Raw genomic sequence first — 20,658 nt, 5'->3', positions numbered from 1 at the left:
GCGACGATCATGCCCGTCCGGGAGAACAAGGCAGGTTTCATACGAGCGAGGCGGGGTAAACATTAGGTCGAGTGCCTTGCGTCTGCCTCCTATTGTCGTGGCGGACGCAAACCGAGCTGAATGATGGAATTTCTTGCCACGACGGGGAGATGAGCGTGCTGGAGCCGCGTCTTACTGGCTCACGCATGCCTGTCCGTCATCTCCGCCAAAAGCCGCAACATCCCTCCTCCCGTACCCGCCGTCTGGAGTCGCCGGCCCGGCCATGTTCACATGTCTGCGCCACCCCGCCCCGTATCCACTTCGTCCAATTGTCTGGTCAGGCCATATAAGTTCCTGTAGGGCAGAGGCCACCAGCCAGATGCGCGAACTGGTTCAGAAAGGAGCAAAAGGAAGACCTGGCGGTGCGCATTCGCTCACTTTGTTCCAGTGCTCTTGGTTGTTTGTCGCGTGCATGTTCGATGCATAACGCAGGCATCAATGTAAGGAACGTGGCGCTGTCAGCAGACATCGGTACCTGCGGCACTACCGGCTTGCTGCAGCTTCGCCTACCGCCCAGCTCGAATCAATTCGATAGAAAAAGGCCGGCCCGCTCCGCGAGAGAGCCACGCTGCCTTCCATACAAAACGCTGAGCTATGCCCGGTAGTGAAGTCAGCCCCGATGGCAGGAGCAAATCTTCATTCTTCCGTGATGATCGAACTACCCTTTCGATTTCATCCGCCCAGTGTGTGTTGTTCAATAATGCCTGTTCGTTCATCGAAAATCGGATGCCATCGTCGCTTGAGCCATACACCCGGAACCGGGACGCCTCTGCCGACATAAAGCCACTCAGAATGGCCGGATCAAATTGCAAGGGCCACCCGGTCCGTACGGCGTGCGGCTCAACTACTGCTGTGGGACATCATGCGGACATAGTCTTGTGTGGAGTGAAAGCATTGCGGGCCGAGGTCGCCACCAGTCCGCGAGGTTAACTCGTTCAGATGGGAATTCCACTCTGGATTTACTTCCCCTTCTGGACGGGAAAAAAAGACCGCTAAAACAACTGCAGCATTGACGCTCCAAAGTGGTCGGCTATGTGATTGAACGTGTAGAATTTTCTTTTTTCATTCGGCGACTGCTAAACCTCCTGGGCTCGTGTCCTGTTGGCCTTGTTCTCGTTTCTTCGTGACATGCGTTCCAAAATTTTGCGATTGAACCACCTCTTCTTTCTTTTCTCACCATCTTCCGCCTCGCCCATCGGTTCATTCTTCTCAAGCGTATCCAACGTCGTGGGCGATCGTTGTATCCGTGGCCGTTCTGGTGCATCCGAAGCACAGCTTCGTCGGGGAGCGTAGGGGCTGGGTATATCTCCTCTTTCTCCCTCCTCCTGCTGGGTTTTTTGAGGTCGACTCGCCTTCGGAGCCAACCCGGACATGAAGGCCAGGAACCAAAGACTTGTCTTCATAACTTCCTTGCACCGTGCTTTCCAGAATTCGTAACCCTTTGTCGTGTTGAGGGAGCCGATGAGTAAAAAGAACGGAACGCAAACAACCACAAGAACCGTGCCGAACTCCCAGAACGTGTGCTCCGTAGACATGTTCGTCATCCCAAATACGCTTGTGACAAACGTGAGAGGCTGCAGTTTGTAAGTGTCTGGCCCGCTTAGATTTTGTTTTCGAACTTACCATGAAGAAGATGTTGATAAGGGTCAGGAGCTTGACGTTGTGTCCCTGGAGAATCGTGATCTCGGAGAGTTCGACCGATTTGCGTGATTCCAGAACAGAAGTGCCACTGAACAGCTGATCCCGCAAATCCCGGATTTCCACCCTTCTGTCGTTGTTCTCCTTGATCTGCTCGTGCAAATGCTTTACCTCGCGTTCGAATTCTTTCCGCAACAGATAGAGTTTCCTTCGGAAATAGTCGTTGCGAGGGAGTGCTTCATCGAGCAACGGCCAAATGCTCTTGTGTCTTCCTTCCCATACCTCGTCCGTGAAAGTGTCTTCGTAGGCGTCAATCATTGCCTTGATGCTGTCGTTGATGGACCCAAGCGTTTGGTGCGCCCAGAAGTAGCCTCTGGTGAAGGTGAAATTGTCGTCCTCAAACAAACGCCTGTCTCGTTGATCGGCATCAAAGATGAAATCCGTTGGCGGCGTAATCATCCTCGTAATCTGCTTGTAGATCTCCTCATACCGTTTTCGTGCGTCCCGAAACTCCATAAGAACAGTTGCCAAGAACGCCTCAGGGCCGTTTACATAATGCTTTGTGGAATCGTGAGCGTCAGCGTTCCCGAGCCAGTCGGGATAAGCTTGCATGTTGAGCACGAGCCATGGCGAGAACGGATCAAACACAAGACCCTGCTTGACTTTGACGTTCTTCCGCCGGGACATGTTGCGGAGCTTCTTGATGGGGTCCCCCAGCAATGCTAGAGAAACGATCGAACTGCAGCGAGAGAGAGGCAGGTGGGCGTTGGATGGTGAAGGATGCCTGTCATGGCTTTGCCAGTGCATGGGTTGCCGTTCCTCGCCGATGATTGTGTAGTACTCAAAGCTGAAAGTGAAGGTCCGCTGGTGCCGTGAATCATGCGAAAACGGTCTGTGGGGCGTTGCCTTTGACACCGGGGTTAGTAGTGCGCGCGTATGTGCATCGAGCACAGAAGAAGACGCGGTGAAGAGGCTCTGTACCGATGAGTGTTCCGAGTTGACCAAGTGTTGGAAGAGTTCGTTCATATCGAAATACTCGTCCATCGCATAGTGCAAGGCGCCAAAGGCGATGGGGGCTGGTTCTTGAGCGATTCTGGAGGCTGTCAGCCTGGGCCACTCATTAGGATTGCTCAGACACAGCTTACATTATTCGGCCCACAGCAGAGCGATTGTCGGGTTCCACGTTGATATCCTGCGACACTTGTCATTGGATTGATTTCCCCAACAAGCTTTGAACGGAATCCGGCAAGGTCGGCTGGATAGCCGGAGTAGTCGCCCGGGCAGGGGTCAGATGAGCATCTGAAACGTCCATCATGCCAAGTGCATGGTCGGGATGGTGTGCCGACTCATCCGACGAATACTCATAACCCAACGTTGTCCTCCCCAGCGAGATATTTCAGCTCCCCCGTGTTGGACCGCATGCAACCCCGCTGGCTTCGGCAGTCGGCCAGGCTGGGGGTCAAGAAAGAAAAAGAAAAGCTTCTTACCTTGATGACGTTCCAGAGAGCTGCGGCCTTGGACTGTGTTACTTCCTCGTCTTCGCCAGTTTCGATATCGATGCTTATGGGCGCGCCGTCAAGTCCTACATCATACACCTGGTAACTCGAAGGATGCGACAACTCCTCCTCATCGGGTGTCGGAAAGAGATAAGGAGACAACAACTGATTATCCTGGACAACTTCTTCCAGGATGGTCTGGCCGCACGACTCCCATTCGTAAGTCCTGAGGTGGGTGCGCAGGCCCTCTTCTGCTAACGACTTTGGCTGCAGAGGCGTCCGAACCTATATCCAACGAGTTAGTAAGGCTGATAAAGCGGTGCCCGGGAGGCGCAGCGACTCCCCATGGCCCGAGCGCCCGGCCTATAGGAAGAGAGAAAAGAGCACCTACGTAAAACGTCTCGTCGTCCTCGTCGTCGCTGTCCACCGAGATGGCTGAGCTCGTGTGCAGGATCGACGCCAGTCCGGTCGACTTGCGGCCCGGGTCAGCAAAGGAGACGGTTGACTGGCGGCCGATGCCGTCACTGAAGGTGGGCGAGGATGGGCTCTCGTCCCGCGAGACCGACTCTTGCTGACGGAGCGCCTCGTGGACGCGCTGCTCCAGGGCCAGGAAGGCGGCGCGCTGCTCCTCGAGCTGCCTCACCAAGGACTCGGTACTCATTCTCTCGTGTCGGGGCGCGGAGGGCAGCAGCACTCGGGCAAAAACGTGTCGTTCGGCGGCCAGCGGAGCGTATCAATATGATGGTGCTCCGCGGCTGTCAGAACGTTAGTGGTTTATCTTCGGGCAGCGTCCCGAGCTGAATGGCACCGTGGGACGCGGGCATGGGAGCCGTAGGCACAGCGAGTGGCGGCCGAAAGACGGCCACGATTCAGGCGCTTGTGTGGTAGCCCCATTTGGCCGTGGAGAAGCGGTGAGCGGCGCGTGGCGCCAACAGAGGGCGACATGTACAGGCCCGCACCGGTCAATTGAGCTTCCGAACCCCGGCTGGCTGGCTGGCTGGGCACTATCGGCTAACCCAAGTCGCGCTGCTGACGGGCGGGGAGTCGGGGAGCGAATGAGGTGGATGGACGCGACACAATCTGGAGACGGCGGAGACGGCCATGGCTGGGCAGCAGCAGCGGCGGACGATCTCCGCTAGGCCCAGCCTCGTCGCAAGCGAGCGAATGCGCACCGAGCATCGCCATCACGACCACCCCGCCGCATGCTATCCAGCGCCCCGGCCCACGATGCGCGACTGCCGGATGCAGTGCCCGAGCCCGCAGGAACGGGCAGTGAGCGGCGTGGGATGTGCTGGCGGCGGCCTTCTGGAAGGTTGATCGCTAGGGCTCGGTGCCTGTTCCCGCCCGCGACCACACCGGCTCTCTTCGTCGGCGCTGCACGCCTCAAACACCAGCTCCGCCGCGCCCGTGAAAATTTTTGGAGCGTCTGTCCGAACCCTGCGGCACGCTTGCCTCTTCTCGCCTCGCCGGCCATGTGCTGAAGATACCGCCTGGCGTCATTGGGGCCCCTCTCCGAGACGGGGCGTTCGCGATCAGCAAAACACGTTGTCATGAACTGCCGGCCCTGACCGTGGCTCCGCCCGGATTTGCGATTGCGGCGCCCATGGCATATTGCCATCTGCTCGTCCTGCGCCAAGCCGGACCTCGATTGCTCTTTGGGCCTGCACGTCTGAGGTGAAGAAGACGCCCTATTGCACCTTGTCTGAAACCCTCCCATCCACTCTTGCCGCTTATCATCATCATGGACGAGCCTCGATCCCCACCCGTGCCGCCACCCGCTTCGTACGAGCCAATTCTCGACCTCTCCAGCGTGGTATTGCAGCTTCCGATCCTTGGCCCATGCAAGGACAACACCGCACCGTCACACCTACTTTTCTGATGCTTGGCATGCTTGCTGTCACCGGAAACTCGCCGCTGCTCGTCCCATCTGCCTCTGTCGCGGATTCTTGACTTTGGCCGCCGGCCATGATTGCCATTCGCGCAGATCCTTCGCCCTCTGCATCCCTTGCAGGCTCTAGACTCCTCGAGCCGCTCACCACTTCTGCCATGTCGTCAAATTGTTCCACATGGCCGACGGTCTTGAGAGAACTGACGTCTTCAGCCCTACCGTTCTGCCCCCCAAAGCGCTGATCAATCCGGGCTCGCACGTCCTGTCTCCCACCATGCGGGCACGGCATGCACGGGCAGAACGGTGGACAGAACGGCAGACAAGGCCCATGTCTGAGGCATTTTTCCTGTTCTGTGGACGCAACACGCAACACACTGCTCATATCCGAGTCCACGCTCGCCAGCCGTCCCACCTCCGCGCACAATGGCATCACAAGCCCCTCGTCTCCACATCCCGGGACTACTAGCTCCTTCTCTCTCTCTCCCCCTCCACCCAACCACCCACCCAACCAACCAACCAACCAACCAACGCCCACCCCCATCCCATCACCCCTCCCTCCCCTCCACCTCCACCCCCTCAAACCCCACCACCAAGCCCTCCACCCCAACCACGGCCTCCCCCTCCGCCGGCCGCGCCGCCATCGCCCGAACATCTACCACCCACTCCCGCCCTTCCTCCTCCGCAAACCACCACCCGCACTCCCTCACCGGCCACCTCTCCAGCACCTCCCCATCCGCCCCCAACACCAACTGATACACCCACAAGCTCGTCCCCAGCTCGTCCGTCTCGCGCCGCGCCTCCACCGTCACCGGGCCCGTCGCGTTGGCGGGCGTGCTCGCCGCCGGCGGCGCGATGCTCCAGTCGGAAAAGGTCTGCGTGGCGACGGTGCTGAGGTACGGGCGGTGGTGGTAGAACTCGATGCCGGTTTTGAGCCAGCGGTCGGTGGGGTGGTGCTGCTGCGCGTTGGGAGAGGGAGGAGTACTGGTGGTGGTGGGAGTGGTGGGTTTTTTGGTTAGGTGGAGCAGGAGGCCGGCTTGGTCGTAGCGCGTTGTCCATGGGGCGGAGAAGGTGAGGCGGGCGCGGTGGAAGGTGTGGAGGGGGATGGGGCCGGAGGGGAGGAGAGGGTGCGTGGGTGCGTTGAAGCTGTGAGTTTTGCGGTGATTGCGTTGTTAGTTTGTGGTGGTGGTGGTGGTGGTGCGGCTGCGCGGGGCACGTGGGATGTGTGTAGCACGTGGGATGCTTGTGCTATTGGAGTAAGGTGAGGCAAGGGGGGGAGGTGGATAGTACATACCTGTTGGTGCTTGGCGGTTTGCGCCAGATGTCGGTGCCGGGCGGCGCGGTGATGGTGAAGGAGTCGGCAGGCATTGCAGATACGAGCGCTGAGACGGTGGCGGAAGGTGAGTGATGGCGTGAACAGGAGTCTTGTGCCGTACAGTTCTCTTTGCTTGGTTGGGGATGTCTCTCGGAATCCTGATGCATGATGATGGTGGATGATGCTTTATAGCCCTCTCAGGTTGCTGCGGGTCAAGTCAAGGTGACGTGCGGGGCAGACTTGGCAACTGCACCACGACATAGTCTTTTGCTGTGCAATGGCGGGAACGAGACTCCAGCACGGCACAAAGACCGACTATAGCTAGGATGGTTTTATCCGATGCAAGTTTTACCAAACACATTGCCGTCCATGAACAGGTCGGCCGTGATACATTATGTTTATCTGCCGTGATCCCTGCTTTTCTCCCGTCGGTTGGGATTAGTACCTAAAGAGGCAATATTCAAAGCTCACTTAGCGCGGGGCTGGAGGGTTCCCAGCATCCTCTTTGAGTTGCGCGAGAATATTCTCTACATGGATTGAACGTTGCTGCCAGACTGACATGTCGCGTTTTTTCAGATTTGGACTTGTACCGGTTGGAATCTTTGCCCGAGTTACACTTAAACGTCCTTCCACCCGTTGCTACAAGCCCTGATCAACACTCCTGGGTGATGCATGGTTGTCGTTTCGGCCTCGCCCTATCGGCATCTCATTGTCACTTCGTGTGCGGAAAGTGCCTCGATATTGAATGGACTCAAATTTCAGCGAGAGCTCGGCTCGTCTCAGGAAGCGTCTAGCATCTTGTGTATCGGTATCTCGCGTTTTCTTTGCTGAACTTGGAAGAAATAGATTTACAAAGTGTACAATGTCGATAGTCTTATTTCTTCTCCTCCTCCTTCGGAGGTTCCGGCTTGGGCGTCGGGAGCTTGAACTGCGAAATGTTAATACTCTCTCTCTCTAGACAGAGCAAAAGAGATGAACTTACACTCTCAGGCTGCCTATCTTGACCAGCACTGACCGGCTCCCAGGCAGCGCTACCTCCCTACAGCTTTCGTCAGCACCTTGTTCCCGGCTTGTGTTCTCCTCCAATCTTACCTTGAAGTTCCTGTAGGCCTGGGTCATCTCAAGCGGCTCGACGACAATTCTCTTCTTCTCCTCATCGTAGCGAATCTCGGTGTAGCCCGTCATAGGGAAGTCCTTCCTCAGCGGGTGTCCATCGAAGCCGTAGTCGGTCATAATCCTCCTCAGATCGGGGTGACCAACGAAGAAAACGCCGAACAGGTCGTAAACCTCCCTCTCGTACCAGTTGGCACCATCGTAAAGACTGCAGATGCTGGGAACGGGGGTGGCTTCATCGGCGTAGGTCTTGACTCTGATGCGGGAATTGTGGCGGACGCTGAGCATGTTGTATACGACCTCGAAACGCTGGTCCTTGGTGGGGAAGTCGACGGCGGTGATATCGCTGATCTGGGTGTACTCGGCGGCGGTGTGGTACTTCAGGAACTTGAAGACAGGGATCACACCCTGGGGCGGGATGTAAATGGTCAACTCGTCCTTCCAGACCGAGAACCTATGGACCGTCAATGCTTGGACCGACCATCGACAGAAATGGCGCTTACTGTTGGATGTATTTCGGCAGGCACGACAGAAGGTACTGGCCGTACTTGTGGAGAGCCTCGCCCTTCTCGGTGTACTTATCGGCCGGGTTCACGATTGGCGCCTTCAAGGGACCGGAGTCGGGGCGCTGCGCATTCTGTTGCGGACATCAGTGGGCGCTGGAGCTTGAGTGGAGACCGTGTCATCGTACACGCATGTTTGGGAGCTCGGCATCGGACGGCTTCGCGCGCACGACGGTGGTGGTGAAGCTGCGGGCGGCGATGGGCCGCACGGAGGAGCCGGCAGAGCGCAGCGCAGCGCCGATCGCGCGGCTGTTGGACAGACGGAGGCTCATTGTGGGCGATAGGACAGAGCTGGCGGGCCTCACGACGCTCGTGGGATGCTTGGACGAGGCCAATGGCGGGGGATGGGCCTGTTGGTGTTGCTATGCAATCGTCGAGGTCATCGAGAACTCCGGCGCCTCTATTCGCCGATGCGCAGTTCGCCGGTCGCGACTGACAGGGTTAGCGTGCCAAGACGTTTGTTCGCTGCATACAGCTTTGCCGGGCGTCTGTTCCCGGCCGCTTCTACGACCACCTCCTTCCGCCCATCCTCGCCCACGCATTACGACCTTCCTGACTCCCGCTCACGGCCGGCGTTCGTCTGTTTGTTGCCTGTGTTCTCCTGAATTCCCAACCCGTGGCATAGCGACTCTCAATCTGCGCATCCGTCCTGCTGCATAACACGCTCCGCGAGCGCCACCACCGCCCTTCATCACTGCACACACCATGTCCCGACAGGTAGACCAGTTCATCGACGATGAGGAGGAAGAGCTCTGCCCCCTCTGCGTCGAGGAGTTCGATCTCTCCGACAAGAACTTCAGGCCTTGTCCGTGCGGCTACCAGGTACGCATTTGCGCACCCCACGCCCTACTCTTGAGCCGCCCGCACTTACCAACTCTGGTGTGACAACAGATATGCCAGTTCTGCTACAACAATATCAAGACCACCATGAACGGCCTCTGTCCCGCATGCCGCCGGCCATACGACGAGAAAAGCATAGAGTGGAAGGTCATCAGTCCGGAAGAGTTGGTCCACCCGCACCTCCGCCTGAGAGACAGTGACTGATTCGGCGCAGGATGGCCAACTACAAAGCCGACCTTGCTCAGCAGGCTAAGAAAAAGGCTGCTGCACGTCAAAAGGAGGCTCAGAAGCGCGAAGCCGACTCGTTAAGCCGTAAACACCTAGCCGGCCTGCGTGTCGTCCAGAAAAACCTCGTCTACGTCACCGGACTCAACCCTACGACGAGAGAGGATAAGCTTCTCGAGACGTTACGTGGCGACCAATACTTCGGACAATATGGCAAAATCGTCAAGATTGTTGTGAGCAAGGCGAAGGACACGTCGCATCCACAGCAGTCTGTTGGGGTCTACGTCACTTTTGCTAAGAAGGAGGACGCCGCGGCTTGTATCGCTGCTGTGGATGGGTCTGTGAACGGCGACAGGGTTTTGAGGTAGATCCAGGTCTGAAGCGCCATGCTTGCGGCTGCTAACATGCTTTGCAGGGCCCAGTATGGAACGACCAAGTACTGCTCCGCCTACCTCCGCAACGAACAATGCAATAATCGCAATTGCATGTTCCTTCACGAACCCGGCGAAGAGAGCGACAGCTTCACACGACAGGACCTCTCATCGATGAACGTCATATCGACTCAGAATCCCAACCAGACCCGCTCGTCGTCCTCCGTCCAGCCGCAACCGCAACCCCCGCCACAACATGCGCCGCAGTCTGTCGCCGCAGCTTCCCAGCCTATGAGGAGGCAGGAAAGTCACGATGGCTCGAACGGTTCTCAAGATGGCCCTGCACTACCTTCGCACGCAAGTTGGGCCAACAAGCCTCCGCCAGCTCCTCAGCCCCGCCATACACCACAGCCATCGAGTGTCGCTGCAGAAAGCCCGAAGGAGATCAGCGCGACCCCCGCCGCACCTGCTAAGCTCGAAGAACCCAAGTCTAAGAAGGCTGGTAAGACCAAGGAGCCCACGCCTCCTGCAGAACCGCCAAAGGAAATTACCGAACAGCCTCCAGTGGAACCCAAATTCCCCCAGTCTGAGCTGGACGAAATCCTCAAGAACCTTTCTGGTGACAACTTAGCGTTTGTATTCTCGGCAGTTTCGTTGATGGACGACGAACTGCAGTTTGTCTCCAACTTTCCTCCTCTTTTTGACATGAATGGCGGCGAGCGGAGGAGAGTTGTGAAGGAGAAAGAGGCGGAGGAAAGGCAAAGGCTAGAAGCAGATGCGCAGGCGCTTCGGGAAGCTGCTTTGGCGCAGCAGGAACAAGAGGAGGCCACCGGAGGAGGCAGCATGCAACTTGGTGGCGAGCCGGAAGAACGGTCAGACGTTAGCCATACACAGCAGCACGCGATCCAGGCACCCGGACAACAATCCCTTGGTGGCTCTACTCTTGGCCTAGACCAGAACTTTGGTCTTCCCGAACAGATGGCGAACCTGGGCCTGAACCGCGGCGGCCTCACGACTCAGCAACAGCAGCAACTGCTGTTGCAGCAGTTCAAGTCGGTCAACACGCAAGCCAACAGCAATCTCTTCCAGAGTGCGCAGGGCCAGGTCCAGCCTGGCATGCAGGGTAACGCTGGAGGCCATTCCCGGCACACGTCTCGCTTCACTTTCGCCAACGACGGCAACACGGCTTCTGCAAACGTCAAGCCTGTTGCCAACGCCAAGCTCATGAATCAGCAATCATCCATGATGCCTCCCAACAGCCACTTCAGCCAGCTCTCTCAGCATCAGCCCCTTGGCCAACAGTTCTTCTCCAGCAGTGTGCAGGGCCCGCCGCCCGGCCTGAAGACGACTGGCACCCCTCCCATCAGTGGAGGCGGCATGTTCGGTCAGGGTCATGGCTTTGCCACCAGTGGAGTGGGCTACGGCGCCAACGCCATGGGTAGAAATGCTCAGGAAGATGCGATGAGAGAGCTCCTCCGGGGTCGGGGCAACAACGCTGGCGGCAGCCAGCTGCATGATACTGGCAAGCGTGAGTTAATGTTCCCTTCTTTCTTGCACCAGAATCCTACCGCGACTTCCACGCCGAGCCCAGCCCCTGGCCTTCTGAACTTCCCCTATGGACCTCAGCCTGGCGCATACCAGGATTCTGGTTCCCAGAAGCAGAAGAAGAAGGGGAAGAAGCACAGACATGCTAACACTTCCTCCTCCGGAGGTGGTGTAGTTGATGTTGCGGACCCGAGTATTTTGCAGGCGAGGTTGCATCAGGGCGGAGCCATGGTCGGCCAGGGACTGTACGCTGGCCAGGGTCAAGGTGGGTTCTCATCCGTGTACAACGGTGGCTTCAGCAGGTGGTGATTTCCCGGCGGCATTCCCCCTTCGTTGTTGTTTTGCTTTTCTTTCTTCGTTATCGTGTCGGCTGCAAGGCGTTTTTCTGGTGGGCAAGCGATGCATTGGCTCGTACCCGGCCGGCTGGCCAACGGGTAGCCTCTGGAGTTTTGCGGCGGAATCGGGATCTCATGTCTAAGCTGGCAATGAGCGGTCGGCAGGCTTTTTATGGTTGGGCTTCATGGCATCCGATTTTCATTCTGCCTCATTGAGCTTACGGGCGATGCGTCGCTACCTTCTTAGGTCCGACAGCAAGTCCTTCTCTTCGTCTTCGTCATGGCCATCGTATGTACGTAAATTCCCTTCCAGCCACCTCGGAGATGGCATTTCACTCACAAATCGATCAGACGCTTGATGGCTACTTCTCTTAATTGTTCCTCTTGGCTGTGACGAAGACGTTGAGAAGACGTTGGTTCATGTGTTGTTGCGTTTGCGTTCCATGCCTCTAGTATTCGAGCAATTTTCGCTGCCGCATCCATTTGCTTCGTCGATCACTCACGTCATCAACCAGCCGATCATTCATGTGTGCTGATTACAGAAGCAGTAGGTGAACAGGATCCTCTTTCAAGGAGCGTCGATGCTCTTGTCGGTGAGCCGGAGATGCAGCCAATGCCTCTGGCAGACCTTGCCTATCTCCTAGACCAGCCCCGCCGTTCCACGCCAACCGTGCCCCCGGGCCTTTCTGCTCCCATCAGCAGGGTGGGAACTCCGTCCAGTGCGCCCATACGTCCCCCTCCGGGTATTTCAACTCCGCATGCAGCGACGCCGCAGGCAATCACACCGGCGGTGCCTGACCTTCCTTTGCCGACGTCCCGCTCCGGCACGCCGGCGAGAAAGAACACGAAGGAGAGTGAACGTAGTAAGGCAACCGAAGTCAGCGCTGAAGCCTCCAAGACGCCAACCATCACCAAGTCTATCCCAGGTAAAGCCCAAGCAGCGGTTGCCACTCCGACCATGGCCAGAGCGGACCTAGCGGCAAAAATTGAAACCCCCAAGGTTGGTGACAAGACCAAGAGCAAGACTAGGGGCCCTGATGCCGATAACGCGCCCGTCACCCCGTCGAGGCCTGCGGAAGAGAACCAGCCGTCTCCTGTCAAAACCATTGCTCAAGTCGTTGCGTCAGAGCCAAAATCTAGTAGCGTGCCGCCTTCCCCTCTGAAGGCAAAGCAAACATCTTCGGTTGCTAAGCAAGAAATGAAGTCAGCAATGTCCAGCACCAAGCGACAGCATCCCGGGCCTTTGCAGATTCCCAAGAAGGAGTCACTGGGATCTGATAGCGTCGTTTCTGCTTCTACCGACCCTGCGGCAAAGAATCCTCGTGCCATGTCAATTACTGCCGAGTCGACGTCACGCCCAGGAACACCCACTGGCGCCACCACTACGGGATCGCCCCTGAAGCGAACGGGGCCTCAAATCATGCGCATCACAAACACGCCTAAGGCGGAAACGCCGCCGGTATTCAATACGTCGTCTTCTGCCCCCGTGACCGCCGCGATGCCTCCCGGTGTAGCCAGCATCCGCTCGAGGCAGCCCAGCGTCGCCTCGATCAACCCGCCGGGCACACCGCAGAGCGAGTTCGTTTCCGACAACGCCTCGATGACTTCGACGTCCATGTCACGTACCAACTCTCCCCCACCTGCCAGCAGGATCGGCTCGGCACCCCAGCGGACCAAGACGAAGAGCCAGGCCAAGAAGGAAAGGCAAGAGCGCGCTCGTCAGATGACAGAAGTCGAGTTGGGGCTGAAGGAGTCTCGCGCCCCTAGCGAAGAGCCGGTGATCGAGGGCATCCAGACGCGCAAGAAGAAAGAGAAGAAGGCCAAGCCGATCAAGACGCCTAAGACTACGGTTTCCACGCCTGCTGAGAGCCGCACGGGCACGCCGGGTTCAGTGGAGAAGGCACCGGTGTCTGAAAATAACGAAGCCGAGAGCATCACCGTCATCGCCGCCGAGAAGGAGAAGGAAAAGCCCGTGGAAGCCGTCATCGAGGAGGCTCCTCCCGCCGCAATTCCCGTCTCCGTTCCCGTCTCCGCTCCCGCTCCGGCCGCCCCTATCCCCACCCCCGCAACAGCAACCGTAGCAGCAGCAGCAGAGCAGCACTCCTCCCCCAACAGCAGCAGCAGCAAACCGCAGCAGCAGCAACAGCAGCAGCCGGCCCCTCCCGGCGCCGCCCCCGCCTCTCCAGCCATCACGTCGGCCTCCATCATCGCGAAGCTCCAAGCCGAAGGCGCCGTCACGCACGAGAAGCTCGAAAACATGTTCAAGTCCTTCCCGCAAGGGGGGCCCAACGAGCGGCAGATGACGCTCCAGGACGTGCCCAACCGCGACCGGCAGTACGCGCTCTCGGACGAGGCGATCAGGGGCGTGCTCGAGCGGGGGGAGCACCACCGCCTGGGCGGCGAGGACGGCCGCGTGTCGTCGCGGGTGCTGGTGACGCCGGAAGGGACGATCCTGCGGGGGCTGACGCGCGAGGAGGAGGATCGGTATCTGGAGCTGGAGGAGACGGTCAGGAGGGGGTCGGGCAGCGGTGGTGGCAGCAGCGGGGGCGGCAACGCGCATTACCGGTGGACGTCGACGCGGGAGCCCGTCTTCGACCTCGAGCGCATCGTGCGCAACCTCAACGTCCGCGCCGTCGTCGACAAGAGCAACACGCTCCGCCAGACGCAGGCCGCGCTGCAAAAGGCCGCCCAGCAAGCCGCCGCCGCCGTGCACCACCACCACAACAACACCACCAACTCCTCTTCTTCCTCCTCCTCATCCTCCTCCTCCACCTCCCCCCCGACCGCCGCCGCCGCTGCCGCTGCCGCTGCGGCCGCGGCAAAGCTCTTCGACGAAGCCGCAAACTACAACGACGAGTTCATCATGCCCTCCAGCCCGACCCTGCCCGTGCTCGCAGACGACCCGCTACCGCCGCCCGCCGCCGTCGACACCGCAGAGCAGCTCCTACACCGCGGCAGCAACAACAACAACAACAACAACAACAACAACGCCGCCGCCGCCGCAAACCTCAGCGCATCCACCAGCTCCACGGCATCCACCAGCATCGCCGTCGGCGGCGCCGGCGGCAACATCAACATCAACTTCCCACCACCGCAGCATCACGGCGTCGTCGGCGCCGGTCGCGGGAACAGCAATAGCAATGTCAACGACGTCGGTGGTGGTAGTAGTAGTACTGGCGGTGGCGCCGGCAGCGGCAGCAGTCTGCTCGCGGCCCCGTTCGAGAGCCACTACATCCACGTCAACGGCATCGCGCTGTCGGACGCGGCGGCGCCGGTGCTGGGCATCGATTTGCTGGGGAGGAACGGGCTGGTGTTTCAAGGCGGTGGTGTCGGTGGTGTTGGTGGTGGTGGCGTCGTTCCTGTCCCCGGGGTGGCGGTGCCGAAGAGCGGGGGCCCGGTGCTGGCGTTGCAGGAGATTGAGCGCGAGCTCAACGTCGAGAAGCAGCGCGCGAACGAGTTTACGAAGAAGTTGAACGCCGCGATTAAGCGGAATAGGAAGGTTGTGGGGGCTGCTGCTAATGCAGCGGCGGCGGCGGCGGGGGGGCACTGAGGCGGGTGGGGGGACGGGGGATGGACGTGGTGGTGCGTGGGGGAGAGCGGAAAAAGAGAGAGAGAGAGAGAGAGAGTGTGTGTGTGTGTGTGTGGGAAGGGAGGGAGTGGCGGAGGTCATTGCTCGTTCGCTTGTAAGATATTGGGTGGTTGGGTGTATTATAAGGGACACGGAAGGGGTATTAGTCTGAGGTGGTGGGCGAAGGGGTTTGCTTGCTCGAGTCGCTCGCTTGAGTCATTCGTCACATACGTGCGACGAGAGTCCGGACTCCCACGAAGGGGAGAGTACGAGCAAGCGACCATTGCATATTGTATTACTACTATCAACACTAACCAAACATGTAAGATACTACCACAGCACCAGAGCAGAAGAGAATTAGTTCTCTCTCTCTTTCTCTCTTCCTCTTATTAGCCGAATAGACAAGAGACGACTTCCAACGTCGGACGTATGAAGTCGATCTAGAATGTGCTCCATTTGAATGCAGCCCTGCACGCGCCCCTCGGCCCCTCCCTGCATCCCCCATCCTCCCACGTGTTGGAAAACGCCATCTCCCCACATCCATGCGGCCTGGACCTAGTTCTGTGAGCATCCAGGCCCGTTCCGGCCGCTCCACCAACCGCGACCGTTTGAACCAACCGAACCCGTGCGCTTGCAGGCCGAGGGAGTATGCTGCAGGATGATGCGAAGGAGAGTCGCGCGCAATGTGGGAAAAAAAAACTCATCGCGTGCAGCATGGCGACTGGTATGTGTGTAGGGCTCGAAGTTCTGATCATCGTGTTCAGTTTTCCCGTCTTTGCCCCCGTTTGCTTATTCGAACAATGTCCCGAGGCCGGGAGGTGGGGGGCGGCGCCATGGGGCAAGCGGCAAACAACGGCGGCGCCCCGCCCCCAGCAAGGGGCAAGGCTTTGCAAACCAAGAAAGAGTCGAGAAATAAAAGTGGGAAACGAAAAAAACACAAAACGGCCTCGCATACCGTCGAACGTAGGAAGGGATTCCCCACATGCCCATCCCGGTCAAACGCTGAGCGACATTAAGCCTCGTGGCGTGGTTTCCGCTCCTGTTGTTTTTTGTTTGGTCTCCACCGTCCGTTAGCCTGCCTCTTTTGGGGCCTGTTCGTTGCGGGGGTGTGGGGGGAGGAGGGGGAAGGAAAAAAAAGTTTGGTTGAGAAGGACCCTTGTTGGGTGGCTGAGGACCAGACTCTAGGCCTTCTTTTTGTTTTGTTCACGCGGCTGGCGCCATGTGTCCCCTCCCCATTCCGATACGTCGATGCTGTGGATTGCGACGGGCAAGGCGGCAACTTTTTCTTTTCGCCTCCCTCTCTCTCTATCTCTTATCTCCCGTGCTTCCTCTTTGATCTTCATGTGCTGCACGTGGTTCAAAACGTAGCGCGCCATGTGAGCGATTTTTCCTGGGATCGGTCTTCTTGGGTTCTGGCCGAGGCAGCGGACGGTAAATTCGGCACCTTCAGACGTTCGACCTTTTGGACTCTGGAGCGAGCGAGCGGCGGATCGGTGGGATGGCAATGGCTTGGAACTTCGAACGTCGTTGCGGATCGAGATGCCGGCGTGGCGTGAGTTCGGGATTGCGGTGGCTTGGTCCTTCCTGTGTGGATTCGGGACGAAGTGCTGGCATCACAGCACAGCAAGGCGGGCGGGCGGGCGAGAGAAAGGATGCCTGAGGCGCGTTGATGCCGGGTTCTCGCTCACCAATTGCCTGTGGTGTCGTCACGACTGGCTTTGGGTGATTGCTGCAGCACGGGCAGGCAGCGCCGAGGTTTGGGACAGTGTGCATGTTAATCTCAGATCTGCCTGGGCAGCGGCAGAAGCTGATTTGCTGGGTTTGGCGAACGGGAGGCATTAGTGCGGTGGCTAGGCTGAGTCTCAACTAGGGCGTGTTCAAGCGACTTGCCGAAGCACATCAAGTGACTCTTTCGACAACAGGCAAGATCGATCATGGAGTGGGGTTTCGGTTCGCTGACGAACCCCACACAAAGCTATACTTGAGCTTGTTTATTGTTAAAGGTGGACACGCTTCGTAGCAGAGTGTTATGCGTGCCCTCGACGTTAGTCAACACTGCCTTTGCGACAGACACGATTGGCCAGCTGACCCCCGCCGCTTAACAAGTCACTTGAAGACGGCCGTGGCTGGCCATCATGCAGCTTGTCCGGGACGTCGGCAGCTTCTTGCGAGTACTCGTGCACCCCTTTTGGGAGCAGTTGCCGCCGTCCACTCGGGAGAATCAGGCAGCATGACAAGGTTGAAGGTTGCCTGCTGCCGGAGATGCCGGCATGTCGCCGGCGAAGTCACTACACTGGCCGGCCCTCCGGCCCTTCTCTCCATGACTTCTCTCCAGCATCCAGCCACACCCGTTACCGCCGCATCCTGCCATTCCAGAGCTCAAGCTCAAGCCCTAGACCCCTGGATGGCCATACTTGTCAGTGCAGACGTGTGACTAGCCCGCACGACGGCGAGCTATCAGGACGGCCGCCACTGAGCCGCACACCGTGTCCGTATTGGTCGTTGGAATGTTCACTAAACATGACCGGTTTGCTACGTCTGAACATGGATGTAGCGCCTAACCGTTATTTTTTTTTAGCTGGGGCAACGCTGTTCGTCTTGCTCGGAGCACGACCCGCTCGTATTCGGGTTGATCGCATCTACTCGTAGGGGGTGTCCGGGAAGGTTAAGCCCACGGCCTGTGGATCACTCCAGAATGCGGTCTGAGACGTTGTTTCGTCCTTGTCGTACTTCATAGACGCACGCGCTCTTCCCCTCCCTCGCCGTCACCTCTACACCGATTGATCTCAACTTCGTCACTGGACTGCTCCAGCTTGGGGCTCGGCGCTGCTGCAATGCCAGACGCTCTGGAAGATTCCTACCGCGCCCGCCGCCCTCATCGGAAATCGAGGAACGGATGCCGTAATTGTAAAGCGCGAAAGATCAAAGTGGGTTGCTTGTTTGTCCTACGGCCTCTCCCCCACCTCCCGCTTGCGAGTGCCGGCAGCCCGTGGTGTTGTTCATCAGTCCTCCTCGAGATGGTCGCCTGGCATCACAACTATCTTCTGACGAGCCTCAGTGCGATGAAGTGCAGCCCCAATGCGGGCAATGCACCAAGCACGCCGTCATCTGCGACTTCTCCGCCAGGGAATCCCTCCCCGCAAGCTCAGTCTCCTCGAGCACCACCACCACCCCCGCACCTACCTTCTCCGGCATCGATTCCACCCTGTTGAACCTGGACCCGCCTACCGCGCCACCACCGACCACCAGCCTGGCCGCCGACGAGAGATACAACAACAACATCGACGACGACAACAACAGCCACAACAGCGCATGGCGACGACTCTTCGGCGCCCCAAGCGACCCCATCGACCAGCTCGCCGTCGCCACCAGCAGCATCCCACTCGAGCCCGACCTCGAGCTCAACATGACGGACCTCGAGCTACTCCACCACTTCACCGTCACAACCGCCTACACGCTCGGCGCAACCGTCGAGCTGCAAACCTGGTGGCGCATCGAGGTCCCGCACCTCGCCTTCTCCTACCCCTTCGTCATGCGCGCCCTCCTCGCCCTCTCCGGCGTCCACGTCGCCCACACCATCCTCTCTTCCTCACCACCACCAACAACCACGGACCGCAACGACAGCCCCACCGCCTCGGAAGAACGCCGTCTCCAAGCCGCCGACCACACCGCCCGCGCCCTGTCCCAACAACGCCTCGCGCTCCGCACCGCCCACGCCCTCCTCCCGTCCTGCACGACGACGGCAACCACTGAATCTTCCTCTTTCCCTTCCGCCGGAATCCATGCTTCCCCCCCTTCGTTGACGTCGTGGCCGCATCCGTCCCTCAACCCCCACATCTTCCCGCCCCTCTACATCTGCGCCGTCATCACGACGCTCGCGTCCTTCGCCGCTGCTGCCGCGACCGCATCACCACAACAACAGCAACACCACCACGACGAAATACGAGACACAGACGCCAACAACAACAAAAACGACCTCCTCATCGTCAACATCAGCAACAGTGACAACAACAGCGGCAGTGCCACCACCACCGGCACCATCGCCCCCTGGCTGCTCCTCTCGCGCGGCATAAAGCAAGCAGCGGATCGTGCAGCAGCAGCAGCAGCGGGGGTGCCGCAACCCGGACGACCTGAAGGCGGTGGTGGCGGAGGGGTAGAACCTGGATCACTAGCGGGGGGAAGAAGAAGAGAAGGAAGAGGAAGCAACAGCAACAGCAACAGCAACAACAACACCGCGCTCCTGATGGCCAACGCCGTGGGCATGCCGCTGCGCATCTCGCAGCCCCGGTACGGCGGTGGCGGCGGTGGAAGAGCGACGACGCTGGGGCGGGGGAGGGGGAAGCCTGAAGGGGAGGAGGGGGAGGAGGAGCCTGGTGGTGGTGGTAGTGGCGGTGGTGGTGATTATTCCTCCTCCTCGCTGTGGTACGACCCGTGCCACGGGTGGAGCACGAGCGCGAGAAGGAGCAGGAGCAGGAGCAGAAGCGGCGGCGGCGGTGTCGGTGTCATGGATGACGGTGGATCGGGCAGAAGAAGAACCGGCGCCGGCGAGCTGCACGCCGCCGTGACGGCAGGCATCGACCAGCTCGCCGCGCTGCGGGCGTGGTTCGTCGCGCTGTACGAGCAGCGCTATCGCCGGCGCCATCGTCACATGCGGCCGCACCGTCACCACCGACGCTCGGCAAACGACGGCGACGATTACGACGATGACGACGACAACGATGACTACGAGACGATGGAGGGGCAGGAGGGAGGAGGAGGAGGAGGAGGAGGAGGAGGAGGAAGAGCGGAAGAAGAGGAAGATGAGGAGGCGGCGGCGGCGGCGGCGGACGAGGCGAACTTGTCGTCGTTGGTCGCGGCTATTGACGGGTTGATGGAGGCGTATGCTGTTTTTGATGAGAGCGAGAAGGGGAGGGATAGGAGGAGGTGGGAGCGTGACGGGGGCGGTGGGGACGCCGATGAGGGCGACGACGACATGACGGCGGGGATGCGCGCGGTGCTGGGGTGGGTGTGCAACAGCTCTACTGGTAATGGCGGCGGCAATGGCGGCGGTGCTGCCAGCGTGGATGATCGGTTCTTGGAGCGGGCCGCGCAGGGGGCGCCGGCCTTTTTGATCGTGTTGGCCTTTTGGGGCGTGCTGATCCATTGGGTGGATGATGGTGGCGGCGGCGGTGATGGTTCAGGAGTAGGGGTGTCGGGACGGCAGAATACCCAGCGGCGGCGGTGTTGGTGGATTGGTGGGTGGGGAAGAAGGTTGGTTAGGAGGGTAGAGATGGCGGTTTCGGTGCAAGGGTCGGCGTCGGAGGGAGACAGGGCAATGCATGGTGGTGGTGACATGGAGAAGGAGAGTGAGATGGACTGGCTGAGGTGGCTGAGGTGGCCGTTGGAGCAGGTTGTGACGGATGGGAAAAGTGGCGGGGTGAGGGCGGTGGATTGCGTAGTTATCTGAGCTACTGGAGCCACGTATGAACCTTCGGGTAGTAAGTTTAACGTGTGTTTGGACCAGTGAGTGATGTAATGTTCCCATATGCACCTGAAAGTCCACTTGAAGAAACTCAACTTCACAAGCGCTCCTCGACTTTGAACCCACGCGCTGAATGCGGAGTACATGTTGACTTGTTGGTGGCTTCTGCATACCTGCTATCAACCAAGACATCCAGCTTCCAACGCTTCCACGCGCCAGCTTCAGACGGAATGCTGTAGGTATAAAACGCCTTTTGGAAAAACA

General features: G+C 59.0%; 6 protein-coding genes across 6 annotated transcripts; 3 read left to right on the top strand and 3 right to left on the bottom strand.

Moving 5' to 3' along the window:
* Window positions 1-1,115: 1,115 nt before the first annotated feature.
* Window positions 1,116-3,834, bottom strand: BKCO1_4800014 (mg2+ transporter zinc transport protein; the record flags this gene model as incomplete). Its single annotated transcript, XM_020276451.1, has 6 exons — window positions 1,116-1,613; window positions 1,663-2,583; window positions 2,659-2,770; window positions 2,823-2,869; window positions 3,165-3,458; window positions 3,565-3,834. The coding sequence occupies 6 exons, from the start codon at window positions 3,832-3,834 to the stop codon at window positions 1,116-1,118; spliced, it is 2,142 nt and encodes a 713-aa protein (XP_020127664.1).
* Window positions 3,835-5,606: 1,772 nt separating this feature from the next.
* Window positions 5,607-6,426, bottom strand: BKCO1_4800013 (uncharacterized protein; the record flags this gene model as incomplete). Its single annotated transcript, XM_020276450.1, has 2 exons — window positions 5,607-6,204; window positions 6,353-6,426. The coding sequence occupies 2 exons, from the start codon at window positions 6,424-6,426 to the stop codon at window positions 5,607-5,609; spliced, it is 672 nt and encodes a 223-aa protein (XP_020127671.1).
* Window positions 6,427-7,247: 821 nt separating this feature from the next.
* BKCO1_4800012 (nadh-ubiquinone oxidoreductase) lies at window positions 7,248-8,321 on the bottom strand (the record flags this gene model as incomplete). The annotated part of the gene is made up of 5 exons (XM_020276449.1): window positions 7,248-7,301; window positions 7,356-7,412; window positions 7,466-7,940; window positions 7,990-8,123; window positions 8,178-8,321. The coding sequence occupies 5 exons, from the start codon at window positions 8,319-8,321 to the stop codon at window positions 7,248-7,250; spliced, it is 864 nt and encodes a 287-aa protein (XP_020127670.1).
* A 433-nt stretch (window positions 8,322-8,754) lies between these two features.
* On the top strand, window positions 8,755-11,339 carry BKCO1_4800011 (rna recognition domain-containing protein; the record flags this gene model as incomplete). Its single annotated transcript, XM_020276448.1, has 4 exons — window positions 8,755-8,871; window positions 8,950-9,053; window positions 9,104-9,478; window positions 9,530-11,339. The coding sequence occupies 4 exons, from the start codon at window positions 8,755-8,757 to the stop codon at window positions 11,337-11,339; spliced, it is 2,406 nt and encodes an 801-aa protein (XP_020127669.1).
* Window positions 11,340-11,969: 630 nt separating this feature from the next.
* Window positions 11,970-14,915, top strand: BKCO1_4800010 (ccr4-not core complex subunit not4 protein; the record flags this gene model as incomplete). Its single annotated transcript, XM_020276447.1, has 1 exon — window positions 11,970-14,915. One exon carries the CDS (start codon window positions 11,970-11,972, stop codon window positions 14,913-14,915), a length of 2,946 nt encoding a protein of 981 aa, XP_020127668.1.
* Window positions 14,916-17,767: 2,852 nt separating this feature from the next.
* On the top strand, window positions 17,768-20,379 carry BKCO1_480009 (c6 transcription protein; the record flags this gene model as incomplete). Its single annotated transcript, XM_020276519.1, has 2 exons — window positions 17,768-17,860; window positions 17,992-20,379. 2 exons carry the CDS (start codon window positions 17,768-17,770, stop codon window positions 20,377-20,379), a joined length of 2,481 nt encoding a protein of 826 aa, XP_020127697.1.
* Between the last annotated feature and the right edge of the window lie 279 nt (window positions 20,380-20,658).

Source organism: Diplodia corticola (assembly GCF_001883845.1).
Source record: "Diplodia corticola strain CBS 112549 chromosome Unknown scaffold48, whole genome shotgun sequence".
NCBI classification, from domain to species: Eukaryota; Fungi; Ascomycota; class Dothideomycetes; order Botryosphaeriales; family Botryosphaeriaceae; genus Diplodia; species Diplodia corticola.
The sequence above is the reverse complement of the archived record's forward strand: the minus strand, read 5'-3'. Positions and strand labels throughout refer to the sequence as shown.